Source organism: Halichoerus grypus, chromosome 14 (assembly GCF_964656455.1).
Source record: "Halichoerus grypus chromosome 14, mHalGry1.hap1.1, whole genome shotgun sequence".
Classification (NCBI taxonomy): domain Eukaryota; kingdom Metazoa; phylum Chordata; class Mammalia; order Carnivora; family Phocidae; genus Halichoerus; species Halichoerus grypus.
Window position 1 is genome coordinate 74745773 of NC_135725.1, and position 26202 is coordinate 74771974.

Consider the following 26202-nt stretch of genomic DNA (forward strand, 5'->3'; position numbering starts at 1 on the left):
AGGGGCTCAGTCCTCCGCTTCGTAACCAGGTGGGAGACGGGCTCCGTGTGGCCGGATCTCTGGACACGCCACATGCCAGAAGGGAGACATTTGATGTGCATTCTTTTGGCTTTAAGCGTTGGTGACTAATTCGACTTTTGAAATCTGCCAAACAAAACCTATCTTTGGGTCACAGTCCTTCCGTGGCCACCGGTTGGCAACCCCTGGTCTGTGACATAAAGTCCACGAGCCTCACCCTGGCATTGAGGCCTTGCCTGGTCTGTTCCCCATGCGCATGGTCCTCCATGTTTCTTAGACATGCTGCCACTTCCCTCCCCTCTCCCTGTCCTCCCTGGTCCAGCTCTGGCTCACTTCCTCCAGACTCCTGGGCTCATGTCCCATGTCGGCATGCAGGGCCTTGTATGGAGTTTCCCTTGTGTCTGTGTCCCCGAGTTTACACTCGAGTCCTCTGTTGCCCCTTCTTCCCACCTGCCGGGACTCAGCCCCGTACTCCCTTTCCTCGATGTTCCTCCGCTGTTCTGTGCACTGTCAGCCACAGCTGGGTCATTGTGTCTTCCCACTGACAGCCGTGCCTTTGTGTCTCTCTGCCCTCACCTGCCCTCCACTCTGGCTGCCAGGGGCTTTGGCAAAAATAAGTCATTGACCATGTCACTCCCTGCTTGGAAACTTGGGATTCCCCACTATGTGTAGGGTCAAGGAGGACCGTTCTTTGGTCAAGGGTATATGAGTAGCTGCGCTCCTCTGCTTTAGAACCTCCAAACAAGCTCTCAAGGCCATAGTATCAAGATCCTCCATAACCTGGTCCATATTTCTTATTTATGATCTTTTTGGACCTTTTATTCTGATATACTCTGCCTTTCCACAGCATTCCTGCCCTTGGCTTGTGCTCTTCCCTCTGCCTGGAATGCCTTTGCCCATGTCCACATGCCCAGATCCAGCCCATCTTTCAAGACCAGCTCCAGTGCCACCTCATCCCAGAAGCCTTCTTGAATTTCTTCTGGTCAGCGCGTTCTGTTTCTACCTTGCCCCTCACTTGGGTGCTTCCCATTGTCTGTTTTAGATTAGAGGGGCCTTGTCCGTGTCTACCTCTGCCACGAGACTAGGAGCCCCTGGAGGTCGGTGCATCAGGACTTGTCTGATCTGTGTCTCTGGGCTCGTTGCGCCCACCCCACAGTGTCCAGCCAAGGTACCGGCTTCTAGGGAGTGGTATTGACTTTGGTGCCATAACTGTCAGGGTGGGGCTACGTTATGGCCCAGTCACAAAAGATCCTGACAGTAACGAGATCTTGGTAGCTCAAAACCACAAAGGTTCCTTTCTTGGTCACGCTACATGTCCATTGTGGGTCATCTGGGGGCTCTGCTCTGGACCCAGGCTAAAAGCAACCAGTATATGAAATGCTGCCGGCCAAGGGACAGAGGGAAAGAAAGCTCTGGGGGGACTCACACTAGCTATTACCTGCTGCAGCCCAGAGGGGAGAAGAGTTAAGTCCCCTCCCTATCATTGGCCACATTAGTCACATGGCCCCACCCAACCTCAGGTGGCCTGGAAATGCCGTTCTCTCATGTGACAGAACTGGGATGAACCAGCAGTACTTGGTGAAGAGCATGGGTAACTTAGCCCAGTGCCCAGTGGAAGAAGGGCCTTTTCAGGAGCCTGTGTCTACTTCCTCCATCAGTATTCGCTCCCCGGGGCCAAGGACAGACCATGTTAGCCACTAGGAATGTGTCCGCTTAACCCAAGAGGGGACGTGCCCTTGCTCACGTTGGGGTGTGTGTTTTAAGACTCGTTGGACCCAGTAGCTATTTATGCCTCTTCACCAGTAGATGCTCGATGAAGGGTAGTTGAATCTGAATCTCGGGATGGAGCCAGCAGTCGGGATTCGGCGGGGAAGGCCTAGAGCAGCCGTGCTAGGGAAATGCCGGAAGGGGGTCCTCCCTGGGCCGGCTGCGGGCACCGTGAGAGGCCTCAGGGCCTCATGCCAGCCACGGACGCTGGTTTCCAGCTCAGCTGCTGCTCAGCAGCAGGGTCCTTGGCTTTGCGGCCCCTTAGTGTCCTCTTCTGTTCAGTGAGGCTCCCTGTCCCCACCTCACGGGTGTGCAAATCAAAAGAGGCAGTGGAAGAGAACAGCGTTGTGCAAGGAGAATGAGCTCGGGTCCTCAGTCTGGGAGTGAATCCAGGCTCTCTGATGTAATAGCTGTTGGACCTCAGGCAAGCTACTTGATCTCTCTGTGCCTCGGTTCTCACAATTGCCCATTCGTGGGGTGAGGCGAAGATTCAGTAAGATGATGTATATAAAGCACTCAGCATTGTACTTGGTAAACGATTAACTTTTATCAGGGGTATTAGCATTGCTCTTCAAGGGGGAAGAGTACCTCTTTCAAGTACCTCTTCAAGTGGGAAGAGTAGTAATAGTTTCTGCATTTTTCCCAAACCCTAAGAAATAAGCCAGGGTGATGTAGAGAAAAAATGGGTCGGGGAAGTTGGCGTTGGGTGAGGTGTCAGAAGACATGGGTTCTAATTGAGCCTCCATTGTCTCATCTGAACAGGGCAACTTGTCCTGTCCTGGAGCCCCTCCTAGTGCTGCCTCCCTAGAACCCAGGGACTTTGAGTATGTTGTGACGTTTCTAAGTAAACTGCCTTTCACAGACTCTTAATGAAAAAGGAGTAAAGCCACAGTGGCAAGGGGGAGTTGAGCCGCCATTTTGGAGCCGGGACCAAAGCAGGGCCTGGACATTTCCTGCTGATTATCGAGACTCATCTTGCATCCATCAAGGCAGACCTTCCTCCTTGAGGGTGTAGTTTCTGCCAAGGGTCAGGCTCAGAGAAATCTGGCTTGGCCTCAGTACCCGGAAAGAAAAGCATTAAAAAAAAAAAAAAAAATCAATGTAAAAGAATTGAGCCTTTCGGATTCAGCTGGTCTCAAGATGGCAAGTAGATTTTATCTTGTGGGCCAAATCCAAGTACTTGCTGCTGTTTATTAGGGGTTCTGTGTTAAAGGTTCTAAAGGGATGGCATGGTTAAGCGTGATTGATTATTAATGTCTGCCGTGGCTGTGGAAATGGGCAGTGGGGCTCCACATGCTATGCATTTGACACCCCTTATCCCTGCATTTTATAGCGGGGCCAACAGAGGCCAGCTGAAAGGAGAAAGAATGGCTCTGGGCCACAGAGCACATCAGTGATGTTTTCTTGCACTTTATGAAGGGTCGGTGCACCTCACAGCGACCCCCTCCCACCTGGAAGGAAAACAAGGAGGGAAAGCCAGGGGCCGAATGCTGGTTAGAGCCATCCCTTTAAATGCACTCATGCCGCACAGGCTGGGCGGCGTGGAGTTAATGAACACGTTCCCGGGCCGCTGGGCAGAGAAGCATGTGCAGCCGGGGGCCTCCGAGTGCCCCGCTCACCCAGCCCCGCTCAGGGCTCAGAGCCGGCCTCTCTTACTGAATAGAACAGTGTTCCCGATGGTCACTCAGGGCTGCACCGTGCGGGAACCTTGTGTCCACCCCCAGGTCCTCACTGGCCCTGTAACAGCCATCAAACAGTGTTCCCAGTGGCACAGTCCTCATCCGACGCACTTCCCGTGGAGGAGCTGGGGCTTGGACCCATGGATGGCATTTGGCAGCTTCTCAGGCTGGGAGGGGGCGGCCATCAGTGCCCAGGAGGCTGGCTGCCAAGCTTGCAGTGGGGACTTCAGTTTCCCGGCTGCCCACAAGTTCTGTGATAAGAAAGAGATCTCTTGCTCTTAGAACGTCACTTCCATTGGAGCCGGCGTGGGGGAAACGTGGGGGTTTTCAGCAAGAAGAGCCGAGAAGATACTGAACTCGATGACCCTGTTGGGTAAAACCAGAAGTGAAAGAAGTGAGGTCACAGATGCCGGTGTCCACCCGACAAGCTGCGCGCGGAACTCTGCACAGCAGCGCCGAGGAGTGGTGGCGCCGCACCGGATGTTTCAGGAACGCCACGAGGAGTGCTAAACGCAGGGCGCTGCCGTTGCTACCACCTCCGCTCCCGCTCAACGGCACGCATCGCTCACTGATCACCGCGGACGGCGACAGTGCCCCTCAGAATCCTTCTCAACACAGCCCACCAAGACGTCACTGCCAGTCAGCCAGAGTTGGAAAGTAGGAAGTGGAAACCTGCTTGCCATTCTTGTCCTAGGTGGTAAAGACAAGGCAAGCTGGCCTTAGAACAGTCAGGACATCCAGTCCTGGGAGCATTTCCTGGTTCTGAGAGAGAAGGATGCTCAGATCCCATCATAGTGGTCAGAAGGTACTACCAAGCAGTGGGTGCTCTTCTCTGTATGGTGAGACCATCGGTCCTTAATCCTGGGGAGCTTACACATGAGGGGAGCCCAGGGAGAGCGGCAGGTGCCTGGAGACCGGGAGCAAGCCACCCAGCAGGGCTCCTCCTCAGATGAGGGGTGTGGGCCAACCTGCTTATGTCCAGAGGGTTCATTCCTAGTGTGGCGAGGAACCCCATAGAAGAGCTAAGGGCTCTTTGTCCTGGGGAGGAAGAGACTGGGGGCGGGGGCCAGTGGTAGGGGGGGCGCAAGGGAGATGAGGGGATAGAAGTACGCTCGGCTTGAAGCATTGGAGTGTTGGAGTGGGAGGGGAAGGAGTGGACGCGTTCTGCACGGCCCCGACTGATCCAGGGGCTTCACCAGTGAATTCAGCTCCGTAACAGGAAGGCCTTTGTGACTGTGGGAACTGTTTGGAACCGGATACAGGCCTGTGAGGGCATGAGTTCTGTCCTGGAAGTCACTGGACGGGCTGCAGGGGCAGAGTCAAGGATCAGATGGAGGACTACACGGACGTTTCTAAGCAGTGAGCTTTGAGCACCACGGGGTAGGGGTGTTTCCACGCCCGCGGGACTGCCTGAGGGAGGAGGCACAGGGGAAGGAGGCGGCGGCTCGACCACCGCTCTGGAAGGAGCAGCAGAAGGGCAGGCAGCCACTCAGACCCGGCCACGTGGATTTTGGGCTGTGACAAACGCAAGCAGCAGAGCTGCCAGGTCCTGCCCCATGGCGCCAGCTGATAGTTTCCTGTTTCAGTGGGTGGTTGGCAGGCCTTGCACCGCGCCTGCCAGAACCAACACTCAGCCCTTTGCTGCAGCCGCTAGGGAAGGAGGGGTTCTGGCCACCCTCCCAGGCGGGTCTGATCTCTGCTGCTGGCCCTTCATCTGGTGGTTCAAGGTGGGAAGGGGTCCTGGGTGGAGGGTCCCCACGGGAAAGGGCCCCTGGGCTGTAAATCCAAGAGACCCAGGATCTGCCCCGCGGTGGAGTCTTGGACAGGACCCTTAACCTCTCCTTGCCATGCTGTCTTCATTGATTGGTGGGTGTAAGAACACCTGCCTGTCTTTCCAGGAGGCTTGTTGGGGACAGAGGGAGGTAACAGGTACGAAAGCATTTTTTTTTTACGTGGGGAGGCAGAAAATGCCAAACAGCTACCAGCACTATTAGCTGGAGCCTCAGGACGTTGACACGTCTGGAGGTCCATCTGGAGTGCTGGGAACCCGAAAGGCCAGCGGCTTTCAACTTTCTGTGTTCATCACCTCCTAAGAAATGGTATATATTCTTTCGTATTTTTGAATTGACATCTCACAGTTTTATCCAAAGTTTAAATAATTGCAAAGGATCTAATTTCTGGAGTGTTGTGTAAAAAAAACCTGTCATTTTGGAACTATAACTGTGAAACCACTGTTCTAAATGTATCGGAGAGAATCCAAAGCCACTGCTGTTTAATATCTGCCATCATCCATTTAAAAAACATGCGAACAGGCTCATCTTTAGCAGTCAGAAATTTTACATCTTTCCCTTTCTCTCCTTGAACTCATATTTCCAGTCCACTTCCCTTGCAGGATTTTATCCTAATGTAATGTATTTTTTATGCCTGAGAGTCTTTTATTGATCACTGTTTTACACTCATCTGCTACAACAAGATGTACATAAATTGAAATAGAAATTTCTAAAAAAAAAAAATTGGGATCACAAAACTGTACTTTTTAAAACATTTTTTTCCCAGATCGAGTTTTTTTTTTTTTTTTTTTTTTAAGAAGACACAGCGAGAGAGGGAACACAAGCAGGGGGAGTGGGAGAGGGAGAAGCAGGCTTCCCTCCGAGCAGGGAGCCCGATGCAGGGCTCGATCCCAGGACCCTGGAATCATGACCTGAGCCGAAGGCAGACGCTTAACGGCTGAGACGAGATTTAGCATTAATTGAACTCCTGCCTTTTGGTTTCTGTACATGTAAGTACTTAGAAAGCTTAATCACATAGGTAAGGAACCAGGGATGGATGCAGTTTTGAGCGTCACTCAGTTTTTGGAACTCTTTCCAAGTTGTGGGCTGAAAATCGCATGGGGTCTGTCATCAGACACTGTTGTTAATGGTCTCTCTACGAACAGCTCCATTAGATGCTTCTTCAGTTTCGTGGAGAGTAAAGAATTGGAAATCACACGATTCACAGAAAGCCTTGTTCCCTGGTGTTAGATTTTGCCCACTTTCTAGGTTCACTCCGATACTTGGGATCACCTCTTTGCTTGGAGCCGTGAGATGGGCAGCCCCGATGGTGGGGTGGTGGTGAAGGAATTGTCTTGCTTGTAGCGTGTCAGGGGGTGGGTGAGGAGTGCCAGCTGAATGGGGCCTCCCCTCCCACCGCTACATCTCCAGCACATTGATTTTAGGGAAGAATATATTTGGAAGTTGATGATTGGGGTATTGATTCTCTTAAAACTGCCTGTGCTCACATATCCCCAGGCGATTTGTACTCTTACTTGGAAGACCCTGGTCCCAAAGACATTTGGTCTGAGTCCAAGCCCTAAGAGCCTCAGGAAACCCACTTGTCCATGATTTACCTCTCCAGCTCCCTTGTCTGCCAGCAGGCTCTGGGCCTCGCTCCTGCTGGGTCCCAGAACCAAGAGGGCTCGGTGCTTCTTGGCACCCCCACCTTCTTGTGTTTGTCTTCTCATTCACCTGCTCCGGATTTCTGTCTCGTTGCATTTTGTGTGTCTAGAAAGGTGTCTGAGCTTGTCTGAAGCTGGCTGGGTGCAGATGGTAGAGCTGAGGCTTGCTGCCCTCATTGCTTGTCCTCAGGGCCAGCCTTCCCTGCCGGAGCCTTCCCAACTTCTCCCCTACGTGGCCTCAGCAACTAGAGCCCCCTGGTCCCAGCTGGCCTCACCTGGTCTGACCTGCGCTCTTGGGGAGGGAGCTAAGCCAGGCTGTCTGCCAAGTGCTTCCGGGAAATGCTAGACAGGTTCTGTTACTCAGTGCCTGTGGATTCTTGCGTCACTAGTGACAGGGTTGGGGAGAGGAAGAGGCTTGGCTCCCGTGTGCTGGCATGTTCTGTCAGCTGCCGCTGGCAGCCTTGAGAGGGGATAGGGGACTCTGGGAGTCCCGAGGCAGGACTGGACATGGCGGGGCAAGCGGGAGTGGGAGGGGGTCGGCTGCCCTGCAGCACTTGGGGGAGCCCTGGGACTGAAGGGGAAGCCCGAGTGCCTTTGGCATCCAGAGGTGACTTGGTGTGGTGGCAGCAGGGTGGCTCTGAAGGCTGGCCAGCCACTAGCTGAGTAGCCCCCACCCTGGACCGCCTGGCCCCTAGAACATTCACGCTCATCAGTGAACTGGGTACGGAGTTGTCCCAAGCACACCAGGACTTCTGGGAGGATAGAGGACAGGAATGAGACCTGGGTGCACCCAGTGGGTGGTAAATGTTAACAAGCACCATCTGTTCTTGGTCCTTTCCCAGAGGTGTGGCCGGCACATACACTGGCTCCCGATCACTGCCAGTCTGAGCCGCCTGTGGCCGGATGTGTGGTCCCTGCAGTCCTTACTTACCTCATCTGAGAAATGGGGATGATAATCGCCTGTGTCTGCCGGGCGTGTGAGGGTGAGCTGAGCTGGCCACGTGGCTGCCCACTTGGCCAGCTTCTGCTTCCTCAGCTGTGCGTCGGGCTCGGAGGCCAGCCCTGTGCAGAGATGTAGGAGAGGCTCGAATGAAGGGCATTAAGCACCTGGCATTTAGTAGGCAGTGGTGGTGACAAAGGACACAGGGGTAGTTGGGGAGCCCAGTAGAGTGAGGAAGCGAGCCGGGGAGGGAGTCATTTTTGGGGACCCGGACTGTCTGAGCTGAGCATCCCCAAGAAGGCTCGCTAGCGCCCCCCTGCACCACACTGGGGTATTGCAGAGGCTTTGGCTGGGGAGGGGCACCAGGCCACAGCATAGGCAGGGCATATCCTCCCTATAGGTTCATTTTGCTGGAATGCTCTTGGGGAGAAATAGCCATACAATGGATAATTTTATGTTCTATTTACGTCACGAGTTAGAATACAGAGAAAACATAAAACTTCGGGGGGATTTGGGCCTGTGGCTGTTTTCTGCCATAGCCCAGCCTCCCAGGGGAGGTATGGATGCCCCCCTGGGAAGGACAGGTTCTTCGCTGAAAAAGTAGACCGCACGATCTTGGTCACACTTCTTTGTGCAGATGGAGAAGCCGAGGCCCTGGCAGCTCAGGTGACTGGCCAACCTGAGACGTGGAGCCCTCCCCTTCACCTGGCTCCTTCCCCCACCTCCCAGGCACCCCCAACTTTAAGGGATCTTTCTGATTTCTTACGTAATTCAGATGGAAAAGCGCCTGAAGGCAGCCCCCACGGTGGATCTGTGCGAAGTTGCTATTCAGGGACCTGGATTTTTGACCAAGCGTTGAGATATGCATCTGGTACGTGAGGGCCGAGGGGCAGGACGACCTGATGGGGCCGGCATGCAGGTGGGGGCACGGCCAGACAGGGCCACGAGGGGCCACGCTCATCCACCCCATCACTGCCAGAGGGCAGCAAATCTGAGCCTGCCAGGGGCCTGGAGGACTTGGCCATCGGAGGGATGACAGTCTGTGGAAATCGGGAGGGTGGACTGCAACTTTGAAACAAGCCAAGGCCATAAAGGAGTTCTGTGGCCACATGTGTTGGAAGAGCTGGGGTTAAACAAGGTTCCTGTAGGACCTGTCCCTAAGTTCCCCCTGCACCGCGCCTTCCCAAGACGGCCGTGCCTCCCACCCGCTTGATCGTGGGTGTCTCTTTCCCGGGCTGCGTTCAGGAAGTTGGGTTCTAAAGAACTCTGGAAAATGCTGCTTAGTAACAGCAGCTGTGCTGTCCTGAGTACCTGTTTTGTACTGGGTACGGTGCTCTGTAGCCATAGAGTTACTGCTCCCAGCTCCCCGAGCTGGGTACCATTTTCCTGTGCTTAGAGAGGAAGCCTGAGGCATGAGTGTTTCCGTGACTTGTCCAGGGCCCCTGGCTGCTTAGGTAGTGAGCCAGGATTTGAACCCAGGTGGGCTGACGCTCTGCTGCACTCTCCCCAGGCTGCAACCCCCAGCCCCCTGCACACAGAGCGCCTGAAGCCTGGGGTCTTAGGGTGAGTGGCAGTGAGGAGACAGGCGGGCCCTTGAACTCAGGCCTGAGACTCCGTGCACGGGGCGAGGGCCCCCACTCTGCCCTGGGGGGCAGCCAGGAGAGGGCGCAGGACTGATGACCACCCCCCTTGTGAGACTGTGTGGGTTGAGATCCGGGAGCAAGGCTTCAAGGATCCTCTGCTCCCTCTATGGGTTGAGGGAAAAATCCCATAAAGCCGGTAGGGACCTGGCTTGCTTATCAACAGGATGAAGTGGGTGGGCAACTGGGGGAACCCATTGCAGCCTGCAGTTATTACACAGTTTGAGAAAGTCCTTAGGTCATTGACTATAGTGGGGAAACTGAGGCCCAGATCTGTGGCAGAGAGGGGGCAGGGCTGGGGCACAGAGACTTCATCTGGAAGTGGGTCAGATCTGAACCAGGTTTTGCCTCATCACAGGCTGTGGCCTCTGGTCTTCTCGGGAGGGCTTCCCCCTTCCCTGGGCCACCTTCCACTCCGTCTGCCCCTTTCCTTTCGCCTCTCCCGCCTGTTCACCCCTCTGACTTTTGTCCCTCGCTTTGGGGCCCACCAGGTTCCGTACGTCACTGTCGTAACGCTGTCACCCTGCCTGTCCCCTTGCCTAGTGGTCTGTCTGCTTCCTCTCACGGAGGGCAGTGATCGCTCGTGGACTGGCTCATGGTTGGGGCTTCAGTGCCAGGCACATTGAAAATCCTCCATAAATTCTCAGTTGGTTGAAGGGGAATTGGCAGAAACTGTTGAAGAGTGGGGTAGAGGCACAGGAAGGCAGTCGGGGTCATTAGGACTCGGTGACAGGTGAGTAGAACTGCAGGACACCGTGAATTTATTGAGCCCCCGTTGTGTGCCAATCACGGGGTTAAAGACAAAGAAATACGCAATCTGATCTTTGCCCTCCCCACATTTTTATTTTTCTCTGTGAGACACGGCTCAGGCGGATAAAACCACTGGATAACAGGCTGCGAGGTTCCACGCTGGTGTTGGGATGACAGCGTCCGCCTTATGACCCACAGTGGTAAGGCGGCAAGGCCACCTGTGTGTCTTGTTAGTCCTGACCTCGGTCGTGAGACGTAGGCGTCACCGTCCTGGGTCACAGGTGAGGCCGCTGAGGCCCAGACCGGAAAAGGGATGTGCCTGAGGTCAGCTGAGGGCTGTGGCAGAGCTGAGCAGACAGTCCGACTCGCTGCTCCTCAGACTTAATCAGATACCTGGAGTTTGCACCCAGGAAACAGGCCTCTGCCCCCAGGAGAGGCTGAAGGCAAAAATAGCTGGTGATGCGGGCACTCACTGAACACCTGGGCTCGTGGCAGGAACGAGCCAGTCTTCGCCTAGATGCTATTGCATTATCCACCTCTTTCCCGGAAGGAAACTGAGGCCCAGCCAGTAAAGGGTAGAGCCGAGATCCCCTCCCAGGTCTGTCTTACTCTAAAGTCAGTGGTTCCTGAACCTGGTTGCTGGTCTGCTCAGAATCCCCTGAGGGACCCTTTTGAAAAAGGCAGATTCCTAGGCCCCTAGCCCCAGCTGTTGTAGGGCACTGACCCTGGCGTGGGGCCAGGGCCTCTGTATTGGTGTGAATTTCCTGGCCAGTCTGTTAGGAAGGATGCGGCTCGGACTCAGGTGGTCGTGGGCCTCTGTGAGGGATGAGCAGGGCCTCTGAGCCTGGGGCCCCTGCCAGGCTGGGTCTGATGGGCTCTGCTTGGCTTCCTGCCATGGGCCTTTTGTGTGTGCTCTGCAAGCGTGGGCTCCGCCTTGACCTGTCCGAAATGCCTGCTGGGAACTCAGCCATTTCAGTCCCAGCTCCTGGGAGAAGCGCCTGGCAGAGGACTGGAGTCAGGCAGTTACACCGTGTCGGTCTCTATATGTCTGAGAGAACAAGAAAGCTGCTCAGCAGACTGCGGGGGGCGGGGAGGGTGCTCTCCCTGCAGGGCGCATCTCTAATAGGGCTGGGCACTTCCTAGGGGGGATATAGGGCCACCCCTGTGAGGTAGGTGTTTGTAGCCCCATTTGACAGATGAGCAGACTGAGGCTTAATGTGTCTAAGGGAATAACCTAGGGCATGATGCTGGTAAGTGGCAGAACAGGAACAGGGATCAGATCCATCTGGTTCAAAGACTGTCCTCTTAACCTCTGTCCCATCCTGGCAAGGAGGAGAGGTAGAAGTTACTTGAAATGCATGTTGATTTCCTTCCATGGATGCCATTTATTCCTTAGTTTGAAAGAGCACTTTTATGTTCATTTCCTTTTTCCTCTCAAGGAATAAGTATAAGAAGGACTTGTCTTCTCCGTCTTAACAGATTTGGAAACTTGAGCGCCGGAGATGGGAAGTGACTTGCCCGAGGTCACTTAGAGAGTTGGGGTAGAAACTTGGAACTAGACCCCGGGCTCCTGACTTCCAGCTCGGGCCTGTGTCTGCTGGTCCTTGCTGCTGCTCTGCTTGCTGGGACTAAGACAGCCCACTGGGTGACCCCTGCCCCCTGTCATGGAGTTCGTGACACTTGGGGGCGTCACTGTGGGTCCTGGGACCTCATAGTTGCACATGTTGGGTACTGGCTGAGCTGTCCCTTTCTTTCCTGTTTTCCAGGATCCTATGAGTGTGGAATCTGTGGCAAGAAGTACAAGTATTACAACTGTTTCCAGACCCACGTACGGGCACACCGAGGTGCGTGGCATCCCCGGGGCAGAGCCGAGGGCCACACCTCCCCATTCTCTGCCTGGCCTGTGGATGACCCCAGGACCCCCCCCGTCCCCGCACACACACACCAGAGCGCCAGTCCTCTCACTCTGTCTGCAGTAGGGTGGAGACCCAGGTGGAGAGAAGAGGCCTCCTTACTTGGGAGAGCACACAGGGCCAGTGGGGGGGTTGGGAGGACATGCTGCCGGGCTTTTGCCACCCTTGCCCCTGCCTGCTCCCCACGGGCCTGCTTCCTCCCAGGGTGCATCAGTGCCGTCTGGTGTGAGCGGCCCCTGCAGGGAAGGTGCTCACATGTCCTCTTGTGCGCTCCTCCTGGCAGCCCTGGGAGTGGGGGCAGGGCGCTGTCTCCGTTCTGAAGATGAGGAGGCTGAGGGGACAGGACAGATGGTGCCAGGGAGGACGGGCAATGGGTCTGGGCCTGACTGATGGCAGGGGGCACAGGGAGGGGCTGTGAATGGGCACAGAGTGTCCTGGGCACGTTGTGGTGGGATCACCGGCTGCCCCCGCTCCTCTCGCTCTTTGGCACTGGCCGCGCCATGGGTCCAGTCCGCTCACTTCTCATTTTTCTCTTTCTTGCAGACACCGAAGCCACCTCAGGGGAGGGAGCCTCCCAAGGCAGTGAGTATTTTCCCCTTGCTCTTGTCCCCCTCAGGACTGTCCCAAGGGGCCTGTGGGTTCAGGCTTTGGGGCCAGAGGGTCTTTATGACATTGTAGGATGGTACCTCAGAGCAGCCTTTCCCAAAGTGTGTTCATGGCACACATCCTGGGGAAGCTAATACATGTTCTATCAGTAATGGGTTCTCTGGCCAAATAACCTGGGGAAGCTTGAGTTCTGCTAAGATGAACATGTTTCTTTGTGGTACACTTCCCAGGGTCCCTCACTGGCAAACTCAGGGCTGATGTTTGGGAAATGCTACTTCCGAGGCTTTTCTCATGAGCACCCATGGGCGCTAATCTCTGGGTGCACTACCCCAGCCTGGGCCTCACAGGGCCTTGCCATCTGAGGACAGCGTTCTGCTTGCCCTGCCCCCAGATCTAAACCCACGGGCCTCAGAAGAAGCCAGATGGGTGTAGACGGGGCTGCAACCTCTCCCCGCTCAAAGAACCTGAGGTCCAGAACCTAGCCATCTACTCACAGGTGTATCCCCAACAGAACCATGTGCACATGTCCACCAAAAGATGGGAAGTGGATATTCTTTTTTTCTTTTTAAGATTTTATGTATTAGAGAGAGAGCGGGTGCGAGCACAAGCATGGGGAAGGGGCAGAGAGAAGCAGACCCCCCACTGAGCAGGAAGCTGGGACCCCGACGTGGGGCTCGATCCCGGGACCCTGGGATCATGACCTGAGCCGAAGGCAGACGTTCAATGGAATGAGCCACCCAGGCGCCTGGGAACTAGGATATTCTTAGCAGCACTGTTGTAAGCCCTAGACCAGAAACCACCTGATTGCCCAGTGCTAGGCGAATGGACAGATCAGTCGTGGTGTGTTCGCATGAAGCAGTGAGAAGGAATGATGTATGGCTACACCCAGCAATGTGGATTACCCACAAACACAATGTTAGCAAAAGGAGTCCAACACAAGAGCCCCTCCTCTAAGATCTGTGTACAGGAAGTACAAAATTGGGAAAGTGATTCATGCTGGAAGAAATCATGGTTATCCTTGGGAAGGGGTTTTTGGGTGCTGATGACACAGGTGTTTCTGGTTTATGAAAATTGAAGGAGCTGAACAGTTTTCTGCGTCGGGGTCAGCAGACTCTTTGGTAGGGACCAGATAGTCAGGATTTTAGATGTTGCAGGGCAGACATCTCTGTCCCCACCACTCAGCTCTGCCACGTAGCATGAACATAGCCGGAGATGATATGGAAACGAATTTTTCACCAAAACGGAGGGTGGGCAGGCCGTAGTTTGTCAACCCCTATTCTTCTTGCCATAAAAGGTTTTTAAAAATAATAAACATGATCTCTCCCCCCCCCCCCCGCAAAAAAAATTCCATAACAAAGCAGATTGAGGAGGTGTGTGGGCCAACGCAGGGCCTTAATTGTACGCGGTCCAGAAAGCATTTCTTCTGAGGCCCTTTCCCATCCATTCTCTCCTTGGATTCCCACATCACATGAGAGGCAGGCAGGGCAGGCTAAGATTCCGTGTTCTAGACGTTCTGAGGCTCACTTAGGCCTGACACCTGCCGGAGGACCCTGGCTAGGAAGCGGTGTAAGCCTGTCCCTCCTCCCTGAGCCCTGCCCCAGCCTAGCCCCTGGCTCCCTTCTCCTTCAGAAGCTTCCTTCTCTTTGGGCTCCCGTGGTTTGCCTGTGGTCAGCCACACATTTAAAGATCTTTTCTATTTATCTTTCCTTCCTTGGCTATTCTGGGCCCCTGACTTCTCTGGCAGCCCCTCAATGATCCATTGTGTTCCATCTGGCTTCCATGGTTCCCGGAGGCCCACTGGCTTTAGAGGACTGTCACTGGGGGTATTTTTAGTCTTTCCATCACTTTTGCCTTCCTCCCTAGGGAGTTTTCTCCCCACGGCCACTGTGCTTTATTTTATTCTCAGTCCTGCACCCCTACCCTGACCCAGGCCAGCAGCGCCTGCTCAGAAAGCCTGGCGTCCTCGTGACAGGAGCCTGACCGTGGAGCCCTGGAGCCAAAAGCGTTGTGTCGAGAATACTACCAAGTCCAGCCTACCTATTTTGCAGATGAGGACACTGAGTCCCAGAGAGAACTCAGTGGAACTTGTTAGTGGTGGAGGTGGGCCTAGAAACCAGGCCTCCCTCCCGCCTTCTAGTCCAGGGTCTTTGATTTAGTTGTTAGAAAAATTGTACAGTCCGAAATGGAGGCATATGCCCAGTCACCCATCTCTTAGCTAAGAAAATAAAAGATTAGCTCCACGTCCAATTTTCTTCCTGCTGTTACATTGATTCCCTTTCCGAAACAGTATTAGGTAACGTTTACCAAGTATTTGTTGTCTCTGAGGCATTGTGCTCTCTCATTCTTTATTACAACTCTGGGAGATGAAGGTACTATCGTTCCCATTTCGCAGATGAGAAAACCGAGGTGCAGCAGTTTGGGAGTGTGTCCAGTGTTAGTCACACTGGTTGGTGGCCGAGCCGGATTGGAGTCAGGCAGCCTGACTCCAGAGCCTGTCCCCCCAGACTGATTCGCAGTGCCATTCCTAGAGTTTCTGAGCTCTCTTGGAGGCTCTGAAAATGTGGTTTCATTGACAGAAAGATCATTTTGCCTTTTTTCCTTTGCAGATAAGTCTTTTGTCCTAATCTACTCCTGCCTTAGGTGGGTCCGGGAGTGTGGTCCCCATGCGTGTTGAGAAGGAGTGGGGTGGGATTCCGCAGAGCAGGGTGATGACGCTTCTCAGTGGCAGAAAGCTGGGGGTTCTCATTTTCTTGGAGGTGCTAGGAGGGGCTGTGTGAGCAGAGGTGAGACGGTGTTTCCAGAAGCTGTGGAGGGCGACCAGCACTAGCCAGTAGGGGAGGGGCGTTTCAGGGGCAGGGACCTGTCTGGAGCCAGACCCTGGATGGCCTTGACTTCTTCAGGTGTGTTCCCCAGTGTCCAGCACCGAGAGAGAATTACGGTCCAGATGGGACATGATGGGGCATGTGGTGGTGGTTATTGTCTAGGCTGGATTGAAGCTGGAGCCAGGCTTGGAATCCTAGAATGGCCAGCCTGGAAGAGGTCATGGGAATCAGCTCATTATGACCTTCCTATCCCCTCAGATTAGGGGGAAAAGAAGAGAAGCTGAACCCCGAGGTAGGGTCCGCACTTGCTGAGCTGACAGTCTGAGTGAGACAGAGCAGAACCAGGTCTCTCCTCCTCCACACCCTCCCACCTCCCCCCCACTGCTGCCTGGCTGGTTCAGGGGTGGGCATGGAGGTGGCAGGGCCTGGTCCCCTTACCCTCAGAAGGACTGTGTGTGCTGACGCTGTGTGCACCTCGCTTGGGGACCCGTTAATCTCTGTGGCCCTGGGGACTTTGAGAGCCTGCAGGTGCAGTGGAAGAGATGATGGGCAGAGGCAAGGAGAAGGCTGATGTCCTCTGTGCCCCTAAGTTGAGCTAAGCAGGGACCAGAAACCTTCCTGTAGAATTGCCTGGCAACCTTGGGATGGAGGGAGTCGCATCCAATGCTGTGTTTGAGTGCTGGGGAGCATAAGAAGGGCCAGAGGCCTGGTGCGTCAGTCAGGAGTGGGAGGTGGCTTCTGCAGACCGAGAAGGGCCATGTGCCCTGACTTAGCTATGGCATGGAGTTAAGTGAACATTGGAATCTTGGCTGTTCCTCGCCCCACTGTGCAGCCTTGAGCAAGCCATTCAATCTCCCTGTGTGGGGCCTCGTCAGGAAGATGGGGGTCAATGGGCCATCCCTAGATCTGCCCAAGGAATACACACGGGAGGTCCATGCTAGTGCATGGTGAGAGCAGTGTCCTGAGTGGGTCTGGCCTCAGAATTTGGATAGACCTAGGGATCATCCAGACTCTGGCCCTGTATTCGTTACCTCTTGCTGTGTAACACATAGCCCCAAAACTGAATGACTTAAACGAACATTGGTTATTTCGATTTGTGTGGTCAGACCTTGGGTGTGATTTCCCTGGGTCCTTTGGCTGTGGGGCTCCTGGGGCAGGGGAGGTGTGGGCCAGGGCTGTGGTTTCCTCTTAAGCCTCAGCCAGGGAAGGAGCTGCTTCAACACTCACGTGGCTGTTAGCAGGCTGGGTCCTTCCCAAGCTGTGGAACTGAGGGCCTCACTTCCCCACTGGCTGTTCCCCAGAGGCTGCCATATGGCTCTCTCTCTGGGGCAGCCCGTAAGAGCAAGGCAGTGTGAGCGAGACGAAAGTCACGGTCTTTTGTAACCTAACCTCAGAAATGATATCCCATCACTTTATCACATTCCCTTCATTAGAAGCAAATCCCTAGGTCCCGCTCAGGCTCAAAGCAAAGGGATGACACGGGTGTGTACGCCAGGAGGCCAGGGTCATTGGGAAGCTGCCTATCACAGGCCCTCCTCGCTGTGGGGCTTGGGACAGGTCCCTTCTGATCCTCCGTCTACACGTGTGTTAAGTGGGTTACGACTTCCTGCCTTGGTCACAAGGACCAACGGAGGAAAGGCAGACGAAGTGCCCAGCCTGGCCCCTTGCGCATGCAGCGCCAGGAAATAGTAGGTGCAGTGACAGTTACTCTCTTGTAACCTCAAGAAGGGGGGGGGGGCTTAGGAGCTCGGCTCACCCAGAGTGGGATTGGGGTTTGGTTTGAACGTTGCTTCAAGGCTCTCGTATCTCCTTGTGTAGAGAACCCCTAACACTCCCAGGACAGACTGTCCACGGGTCACTGGTTGGGGCCGGTGTGGCCTAGTCCCATGTTGGCTTCTAAGGCAGATGAGCTGGCCCCCCCCAAAAAATCCCCAGCCCAAGAGTCCAAAGTCCTGGTAACTGCCTGTGTCTTTCCATCCCCCACAGACAATTTCAGGTACACGTGTGACATCTGTGGGAAAAAGTATAAGTACTACAGCTGTTTCCAGGAGCACCGGGACCTGCACGCCGTGGATGGTGAGTCGGGCCCCTCACTCTGTGAAGAGGAGCACCCCCACCCCCCCACCCCCCCCCCGGCACCAGGGCTGCTCATCTGGCTCCCCCCTCCAACCACCAATTGTCCCCTCTCTCCTCCCACCCAGAGGAAGGTCAGGCAGCAGGCAGACCATGAGGGGAGTGACCGACCTTTGAGGATTCTGGGAAAGAGAAGGTCCCCGTCATACTCCATATATTCTTCTGATTAGGGTAGCCCAAGTGAAATTGCCATTTTGGTAGGTCAGAATCCGTCGAATTTCAGCAATTTCATATGGATGCATTTTACAATTTCGTACTGAGTATTCACATGCTCTGATGAAATTAAACCAGTTTTTTAAAATGAATGATGATATTTTAGCATCTTAGGTTATAGAGTTAGAAATTAGAACCATAAATTTAGGTAATTTATTTTTAGACTCTCAAGCCTAGAAATAGGGTCTTGGACCTGGAAGGGATGGAGGGGGCTTCCTCTCTAGCTCTGCACCCCGGCCTGTCGCAAGCTGTGCCAGCCAGGCCCTGCCGCCCATTGCCACTGGCTTGTCCTCCTTCTCATCCCCTCTTTTTCTCCTAACTGGTCTCTTCCTCTTTTTCTCCTGGCACTCTAGAGTGGCTGCAGCGATCCAGAAACAGGATCCAGAAACAGGCTGGGCAGATAGCATCTGCCCTCTTCCGGGTTGGGCCCTAGCCCATGGGGAGGATGAGGAACGGAGGCACGGGCTGCGTCCTGGTTGGGATGTGCTCTCCTGTGGCCCCTGGTTTTCTGGGGTGTCCACGCTGGCTACGGCGGCTCTCCTGGGTCCCAGAGAGGCTGGGAGCGTTGGGCAGAGGCAGCTGTGGGCAGGGACTAACAGGGCTCCTGTTTGCTTCTTTCCTTCTGCGGCTGCTGCCTCCCACCCGGGCGCAGTGTTTAGTGTGGAAGGGGCCCCCGAGAATCGGGCAGGTAAGTCCTTGGTGACTGCCCACCTCCCTGTCCCCGCCTGGGCTCCCAAGACCTGGTCACCAGGGCGCTAAGGGCTGTGTGTTCTCCCACAGACCCCTTCGACCAAGGTGTTGTGGCCACTGACGAGGTGAAGGAGGAGCCCCCGGAACCATTCCAGAAAATCGGGCCAAGTATGCGGGCCTCTCTCTGGGGGTGGGCTGGGTGGGGAGACAGCTGGGGGCCAGCTGAGGGGGGCGGGGTGAGTCTTGCCATTGGAAGGGGGTGACCTCACTCATCCCGCAACAGTGCTACTGGCCAGTGATCGCTGGCTTCCTTACACCTCACTTTGCCACCTGTCAGATGGGCCAGTCTTAGGACTTCAGCTTTTGAGGAGCAGCAGAACAGCACAGGGTCAAGGTCAGGGCAGTGAGTGTAGCACATGCTTGGTGCCCTGGTGGTCTGTTAGCCGTCCTGAGCCTCGGCTCCTCACCTGTCAATGAGGACTACATTTCCCCGAAGGTTTGTTGGGGGATTAAATGAGATCGTGAATGTAAATCACCTATTAGCACAGTGCCTGGTACATAATAGGTGCTCGGAAAATAACCCTTGTTGTCATCATCCGCAAATGAAGGGGTTCATCGGCAAATGAAGCCATCCAAGGGAGCCACATGGACAATCTGTCCTTGTCCCATGAAACCCCTGAGGGCAGGCGCCACACCTGCTGCCTGTTCTCAGCGCACGTGCGTGGGGTGTGGGGAGGACACAGTGGGTGAAGCAGTTGTGGCCCTGCCTTTGGGTACTTGGCACAGGAAGGGGGCAGTAGGTCAGTGCGCAGATAGTTAGAGCATGACCTGCAGCACAGGGAGCCATGGGGGCCGGGGAAGCACCTGACCAGCCCTGGGAAGCGGGGAGGCTCCTGCTTTGGGGACCAGGGTGGGGAATGAGCTCTTGAATCACGGGGTGAAGGTAGGAGAGCAGCTCTTGTTCTAGGGAATTGAAAGGCCAATCAGTTTCTGAGTTCGGGTCTTAGCCTTGAATGCCAGAGGAAGGCATCTAGACTTCCTTCTGAGGGAAATGAGCTAGAGAGTTTCCCAAGTGGGGAAGGGACTTGATCAGATTCACATTTTAGGAAGACCATTTTGGCTGTTTCTAGAAGAATGGATTGGGTGGAGTCGGCCAGTGAGAGGTGTCTGGTCCAGCCCTTCAGGAATTTGCATTCCCCCTCCTCTCGCTTACCACCCAGCAAGAAAAGACCTTTGTTGACTCTGCCTCATTACAATAAGGATTTCAGGTAGCTTGCAAAAATACACACGCAAACATTGAATGAATGCATGAGGACATCTTAGGGCAGGAAAAACAGCGAAGCTGGAGGTGCTCCTCACAGGGTGGAGCTTGGCCCTGACCTTCGGAATGCGTTGACTGGGTCATTGCTTTCTTTGAACTCTTAAGCACTCAGGAGACCGGGGTTGGAAGAGTATCTGTGAAAGCGGTTAGTGCAGTACTTGTCAAGTTTACTATGCGCATGTGTCCAGTTTCTCTCTCTCGAAGAAAATAAGGAAGCCCTCAACGCTAAAACTGCTAAAAGTTAAACTGTGGCGAAACCCACCTGCGAGTGAGCCCTGTTCTGTGATGGACAATTATAGACAGATACAGGATGGGGACAGTGGGATCTGTGACCTGCCATCTCAGAACTGCCGGTCCACTGCCCCCGGGTTAGCCCTGCCCTTCCATCCTTAGCATCGTAATTATGAAAATAGAATTGGAATCAGGCACGGGTTTGAATGCTGACATCACCAGTTGACTAGCCACTTACCCCTTTTTAGTGTCCTTTGACTCATCTGGAAGTTGGGGATGAGAACATCTCTCTGTTCTGTAAGGCCGCTGGAGGATGCATGCAGGAAGGGACTAGCCCAGCCCTTGGCTTGTATTCAGCACGTAACAAATGAGTGAAGTTGTCAAGAAATGGCCAAGACTGGGAGCTTTAGAGCATCCCATCTATGAAACCCCCGCTCTACACTTCATACCTGCATGACGTCCTACACGCTTTATGATCTCCCTAATCCACGGTTTCCTTAACTCAAGAATGGGCTGATGACAAGAAAACTCACTACAGAACTAGATGAAACTTGTTCCGTATATCAGTAACTGAGTTGGACAGACGACCAGTGCTAGGATCTGGGAGGAATTGTCACACATCATACACAGTTGGGAATTGCATTGAGAAAACGGAACTGGGTTTGGCTCCCTGCATGCTCCCAGCTTGACCTTTTGAAACTGAGATTGCTAGAATAGTGTGAGCATCTCCTGTTACCACTCAGGAGCTGCCTTATGAGATAAGAGTGCTGCATCTTGGGTTTCAAGCAGGCCAAGGTCACAGAACCCTAAAAATGACAAGCTGTAGAGTAAGAGGAGTCATGAGAGGCACAGAGCCCCACAAAGGGACTTTGGCCACAGGTAGAGCTTTGTGGGTCCCGGAAGAGGAAAACCCCAGAAGCAGTGCATGCCGGGAAGTACACTGTCCACATCCACGTCACCTGAGCAAATTGGGGAGTTAGGTACTTAGGGAGGAGGAAGCTGGAGCCATGACAGCAGAAGAATCCTAGGAGGAGACAGTTGGTCACAGGGGTCCTGCGTGTCAGCCCGCTGTCCAGCTGCAGATCTGAGAATTACTACCGTGATAGTGGTCTGCCATGATAATTTACTGCCGTGATAATGGGAGGCTCAAGAACAGTTCACTCATGTCTACTGAAAACAGTAAGTCTGGATCGTCTATAGTTTACTCGATTTTTATATGTGGCTAAGGATGAGTAACTTGAAAAACTTTGAAATTAAAAGAAAAAAACCCAAAGCGTGAGACTATAAAAATTCCACCTAACAAGACAGAATTTAGGAGACTCGGAGGAAAAGCATACCTCTAAAAATGACCTACTACAAAATCTAGAAGAAAATTCTGTTTGACAGCCACAACTGAATCTAAGAAAATATGACTTCTCTTAGTCTGCTTGGACTGTCATAACAAAGTGCCAGACTGGATGACTTAAAACAGCTTTACTTTCTCACAGTTCTGGAGGCTGGAAGTCCAAGGTCCAAGTGCCAGCCTGGTCAAGGTTCTGGTGAGAACCTTCTTCCTGACTTGGGGATGGCCACCTTCCATCTGTGCCCCTCACGTGGTGGGAGACTGATGCAAGCAAGCTCCCTGGTGCCTCTTGTTACAAGGGCACTAATCCAGTCATGAGGGCCCTACCCTCATGACCGCCTCTCAACCCAGTTACCTACCACAGGCCCCATGTCCAAACACCATCACATGGGGAGGTGGGGCATCAACAGTTGACTTTGGGGGTGGGGTGGGGGCCACGGTTCAGTCCATACCATGACCCCTGTGAGAGAGGAGCCTGAAATTGTCTGGTGACAGAGCAGCAGGATAAAATGAAGAGGCCGAGAAAGGAGTGAGGTGAAGGACTGCAGAGAAACAGAAAAGAGAATTAAAACCTACATTGTGCGTAGTAAAGAGCAGAGTTGATCTGCAGAAATGGAATTAATTATGGGGAGGAGAAACCTGAACAGATCAAGAGAACAAGGGGAAAACAAGCTAACTATGGAGCCTGGGGAGCCAGTTCCAGATAATTGTACCAGTGGGACAGAAGCAATGCTCCAAAGATACAATAGAAGAAAGATTTGCTAAAGGCAGACCCATGTATGCTGATTTAAGGGCTCACCGTATGTCAGGGGATGACAGATGATTGGGCTATAATCTTTCTCAATATAAAGAGACCCGTAACTCAGTAGATCTTTGTGACTTTTTAAAACTATAAATATGAAGGAAAAAAACATGCAGGCATCCAGGCATAAGAAAAGGCAGTTATTAACAGATGAATCCAAGGGGACTTGCCTCAGACTTCTGCACAGTAGTACTCAGTGCCAAAAGATAATGGAATATGTTTTGAAGGGAAACGTAGATTACAACCTAAGAATTTTATATCTAGACAGATTGTAATTTATGAGTAAAGGGAAAAGTGAGGGCTTGAAAACACACTATTTTCCCCATGTACCCATCTTCAAAAAATTCATAAAATACGCTACAGTTGTGAGGAATGAATTCATAGCACAGGAGGACTTGTGGTCAATGTTAAAACCAGATAAACTAGAGATAAGTTTAAAATGTTGCGAATATGATTACAGAATTGAATGCAAAAGACAAAGATCATTCTACAGTATTAAAAACGACTTGTAAGAACACGAGAAGGAAGGAATAGGTGAAGGATACGGTAGAGTAGATTAAACCAGTCCTTCCCATAGTGTGGGCCCTAGACCAGCAGCAACACCATTTCCTGGAAGCTTATCAGAAAAGTAAATTCTTAGGCTTCACCCCAGACCCATGGAATCGGAATCTCTGGGGCGGAGCCGGGCAATCTGTGTTGTAACCGCCCTTCTAGATGATTCTTAAACCTGCTGAAGTTTGAGAAGCATGGAGTAAAGCTACCTTTCTCCATGGTAATAGACTTGAAAACGTCATTTTCTGCTTAACTGTAACAGACAGATGTATCTTACATGCTGTGTAAAACAGACAAAGGAGAGTATTGGAAAATAATGGAATATTGGAGAATAATGGAAAGGCAGAGAAAAGATTTCCTGCATCAAACAACAGAAAACGAAGGAAACAAACCAGAAAGGGTAGAACATGAAAAAAATAAAGGAATCAAAACACAGAACAAGTAAAACCAAGTCAATTAAAGCAATAAAAGGAAATGGCATAATCTCTTTTATTAGAAGACAAAGGTTCTCCAGTTAATTTGAAATAATGGTTTATTAGAGACATACCTCATAATACCTCATCTTATACTCTTTCTCAGGGAGCTCCCTCTTGCTTCCTTAACTAATTGAATTCCCTATTGGGATTTTCATAGCACTGTAAATGTCTCCTTTAAGAACACCCATTGTGGTTGCAGTTTTTAAGTTTGTGTGATTATTTGATTTTTCTATCTCCTTTTCCAGACTGTAAGCTCCTCGAAGGCAGGAACCATGATTGCTTTTGCTCAGCATTTTGTGGTGGCATTTGCCGAAGTATCTTTTTAATGAATTTTCCCAAGAAAATTTAGGGAAGTGTTTTTAGGCGCATGCAAATAAGGAGAAAGGAGGCTCTTATAAATGATCAAGAATTAATAACTAATGTCAGACGAACTAATACAACAGTGTAATTAAATATCTGAGCAGTGGTTCTTCAAGTTTCCTGTGTGTCAGATTTTTCTATGATCTATGTTAAAACACAGATTCCTGGATCCTGGTCCTAGAACTAACTTTCAGTGTGTCTTGGAGAAGTCTTGAGAACTTGCATTTCTGACCGATTGTCCGATGATGCTAATGCTGCTGGTCCAGGGACCACACCTTTTAGAAGCACTGTGTTAGAAAATAATGTCGTGTTCTGAAGGCTACAGTTAACAGTGACGATTTTGATCTCATGGGCCTTATTTATATGCATCAGACAACATTGCATCTAAATATACAAAATAAATTTGGAAGTACGACACAATGGAAGGATTGATCACAACATGCAGTCTTCAATAGAACGGGTAGACAAATAGGATCAAATAGGGTTTGAATAATACAGTTAATACAGTTGCTCTAACAGCTTTGAAGCTTATGAACAGCAAATAGTAGATCTTTTCCAGTGTTCGTGCATCAGTTATAAAAGTTATGAAAATGTTTTAAGTCCATGTTGAGAGAGAAAAACCATACACAGAATAAAAAAAAATTGAGAAAAAATACTTGTAACATATAAACAAAATTGTTGATGTCCTTAATGTATGGAGTTCTTGGCAATTAAAAAAAGGTAAATATACCTATGGAAACATTGGCTGTGAACACAAATGGGAAAGTCACAGAAGAAAAACTGCGGTTAATTAAACGTGAAAAATAGTCAATTTCCTTAGAACGCAGACAAATGGAACTTGAAAGCAGCAGTGCGGTGTGGTTCCCCCTATAAGGCAAATCTTTCTGATTGGGATGAAAATTGACCCAACCTTTTGATACGTAGTTGGTGCTATGGTTATCAAAAGCCTTAAAAATGCATACCCTTAATTTATCCTGAGGAAATAACGAGCAACAATTACGCATAAATCTTCATTTTGCAGCGATATGAAAAATAATGAGCAAATGGGCAAACATTTCTATAGGGATGTGGATCACAGCATTTTATTTATTTATTTTTTTTGGTAAGGGAAAAATTTTGAAACAATCCACACGTCCCCTGGTGTAGTAGACTGGCTCAGCAGATTTCAAAGTCCGGGGGGAACCATGCAGCCAATAAATGCAGTAGGGATCGATGTTTATTGACTAAGCAAGATGTCCACAAAGTATTGTCGATTGAATACACCAGGTTACAAAGAGGATATGGATCAGGGCTGGCTAATTCAAGGCCCATTGGAGCCAGACAGATGACGTCAGGGGGAGAGAAGCCCGCTCTGGAAGAGATGGGAGGGAGGGGTGGGGCCTGGGGCAGATGGCAAGGTTGCACGCTCCCCCTCCAAGGGGTAGCTGCTACTCTTTGTTTGGGGGTGACAGATGATTGAAATTTCTCTTACTCTTTAAATTTTGTATTTGTATTTATCAGTATTTTATAATTTTCCCCCAGTGAACAATATTACATCAGAAATTTTTAAGAAGAAAGAAGTTAGGCAGTGCCAGAAGAGAGGTAAAGATAAAGTCTGGTGGGACCCAAGAGGAAGATGTGACCCCCTCCTGCTGGGGGGTGGGGGTGCTTGGGACGGGGAAGGTCCTGGAGACGAGGGGACCCAAGTGTGGCCATTGCAGAAGGCAGGGCTCGCGAAGGGGCTGAGCGACATCTTGGCACTGGGGGGTCAGCTCAGGTCACCACACATTTCCTGAACACCAGGGCCTGGGGGTGGAGTGTTGGAGAAACCGCGTGTGCCAGGTACTGTTCTAAGCACTTGACATATAAATTTAATCCTCGCAGCAATCCTAGAAGGTGGTCCTATTATTACCCCCGTTTACAGATAGGAAAACTGAGGCACAGAGAGGTTAAGAGATTTGCCCAAGGTCACACAGCTGGACATGGAGGAGCTGGGATTTGAACCCAGGCGGTCTGACTCCATTGGGCTCCTGATTGTACTTGGTCCCAGGATGAGGGGGAGTCGGAGGGGAGGGAGCATGCTGCTGCTTCTGGACGGGAGTCAGGAGCCCATTCCCACCCTTTCCTCTCCTTGGACAGAAACTGGCAATTACACCTGTGAATTCTGCGGAAAGCAGTACAAGTACTACACGCCCTACCAGGAGCACGTGGCCTTACACGCCCCCATCAGTGAGTACCTTCTCTGGTTGGGGGAGGGGTGGGCCAGCCCTAGGCGGAGGCTTTGCCAGGGGAGGGTGAATGCAAAGATGAGCTCGGCCCCGGGCAATCTCCAGGTGTCCAGGTCTGACCTGGGCCACCTTACTGCGGAAGCTGGAATAGCTGGGAAGGCCGCATCCTTCAGCCAGGAAAGCCTGAGTCGCCATCGGGAGACTCAGGGTGGGCATCAATCATCCACATCCTTCAGTGGTCCTGTCCTCACCTCTAAGCACCTCTGAATCATGTGGTTCATGAGAGCCAGGGCCACGTGATGCAGCT

General features: G+C 52.2%; 1 protein-coding gene across 16 annotated transcripts in view; it reads left to right on the plus strand.

The window, feature by feature from the left end:
- ZNF618 (zinc finger protein 618) overlaps positions 1–26202 on the plus strand; it is a 177008-nt gene that overhangs the window by 113019 nt on the left and 37787 nt on the right. For 9 of the 16 annotated variants that reach the window (XM_078061644.1, XM_078061648.1, XM_078061645.1 and 6 more), the window contains exons 4-10: positions 11994–12071; positions 12684–12722; positions 17555–17644; positions 18567–18602; positions 18695–18772; positions 25210–25269; positions 25807–25896. In XM_078061644.1, the coding sequence (XP_077917770.1) occupies positions 11994–12071; positions 12684–12722; positions 17555–17644; positions 18567–18602; positions 18695–18772; positions 25210–25269; positions 25807–25896 (471 nt within the window). The remainder of the gene's footprint in view (positions 1–11993; positions 12072–12683; positions 12723–17554; positions 17645–18566; positions 18603–18694; positions 18773–25209; positions 25270–25806; positions 25897–26202) is intronic. The other 7 variants (XM_078061650.1, XM_036121920.2, XM_078061652.1 and 4 more) reach the window with 3 other exon arrangements.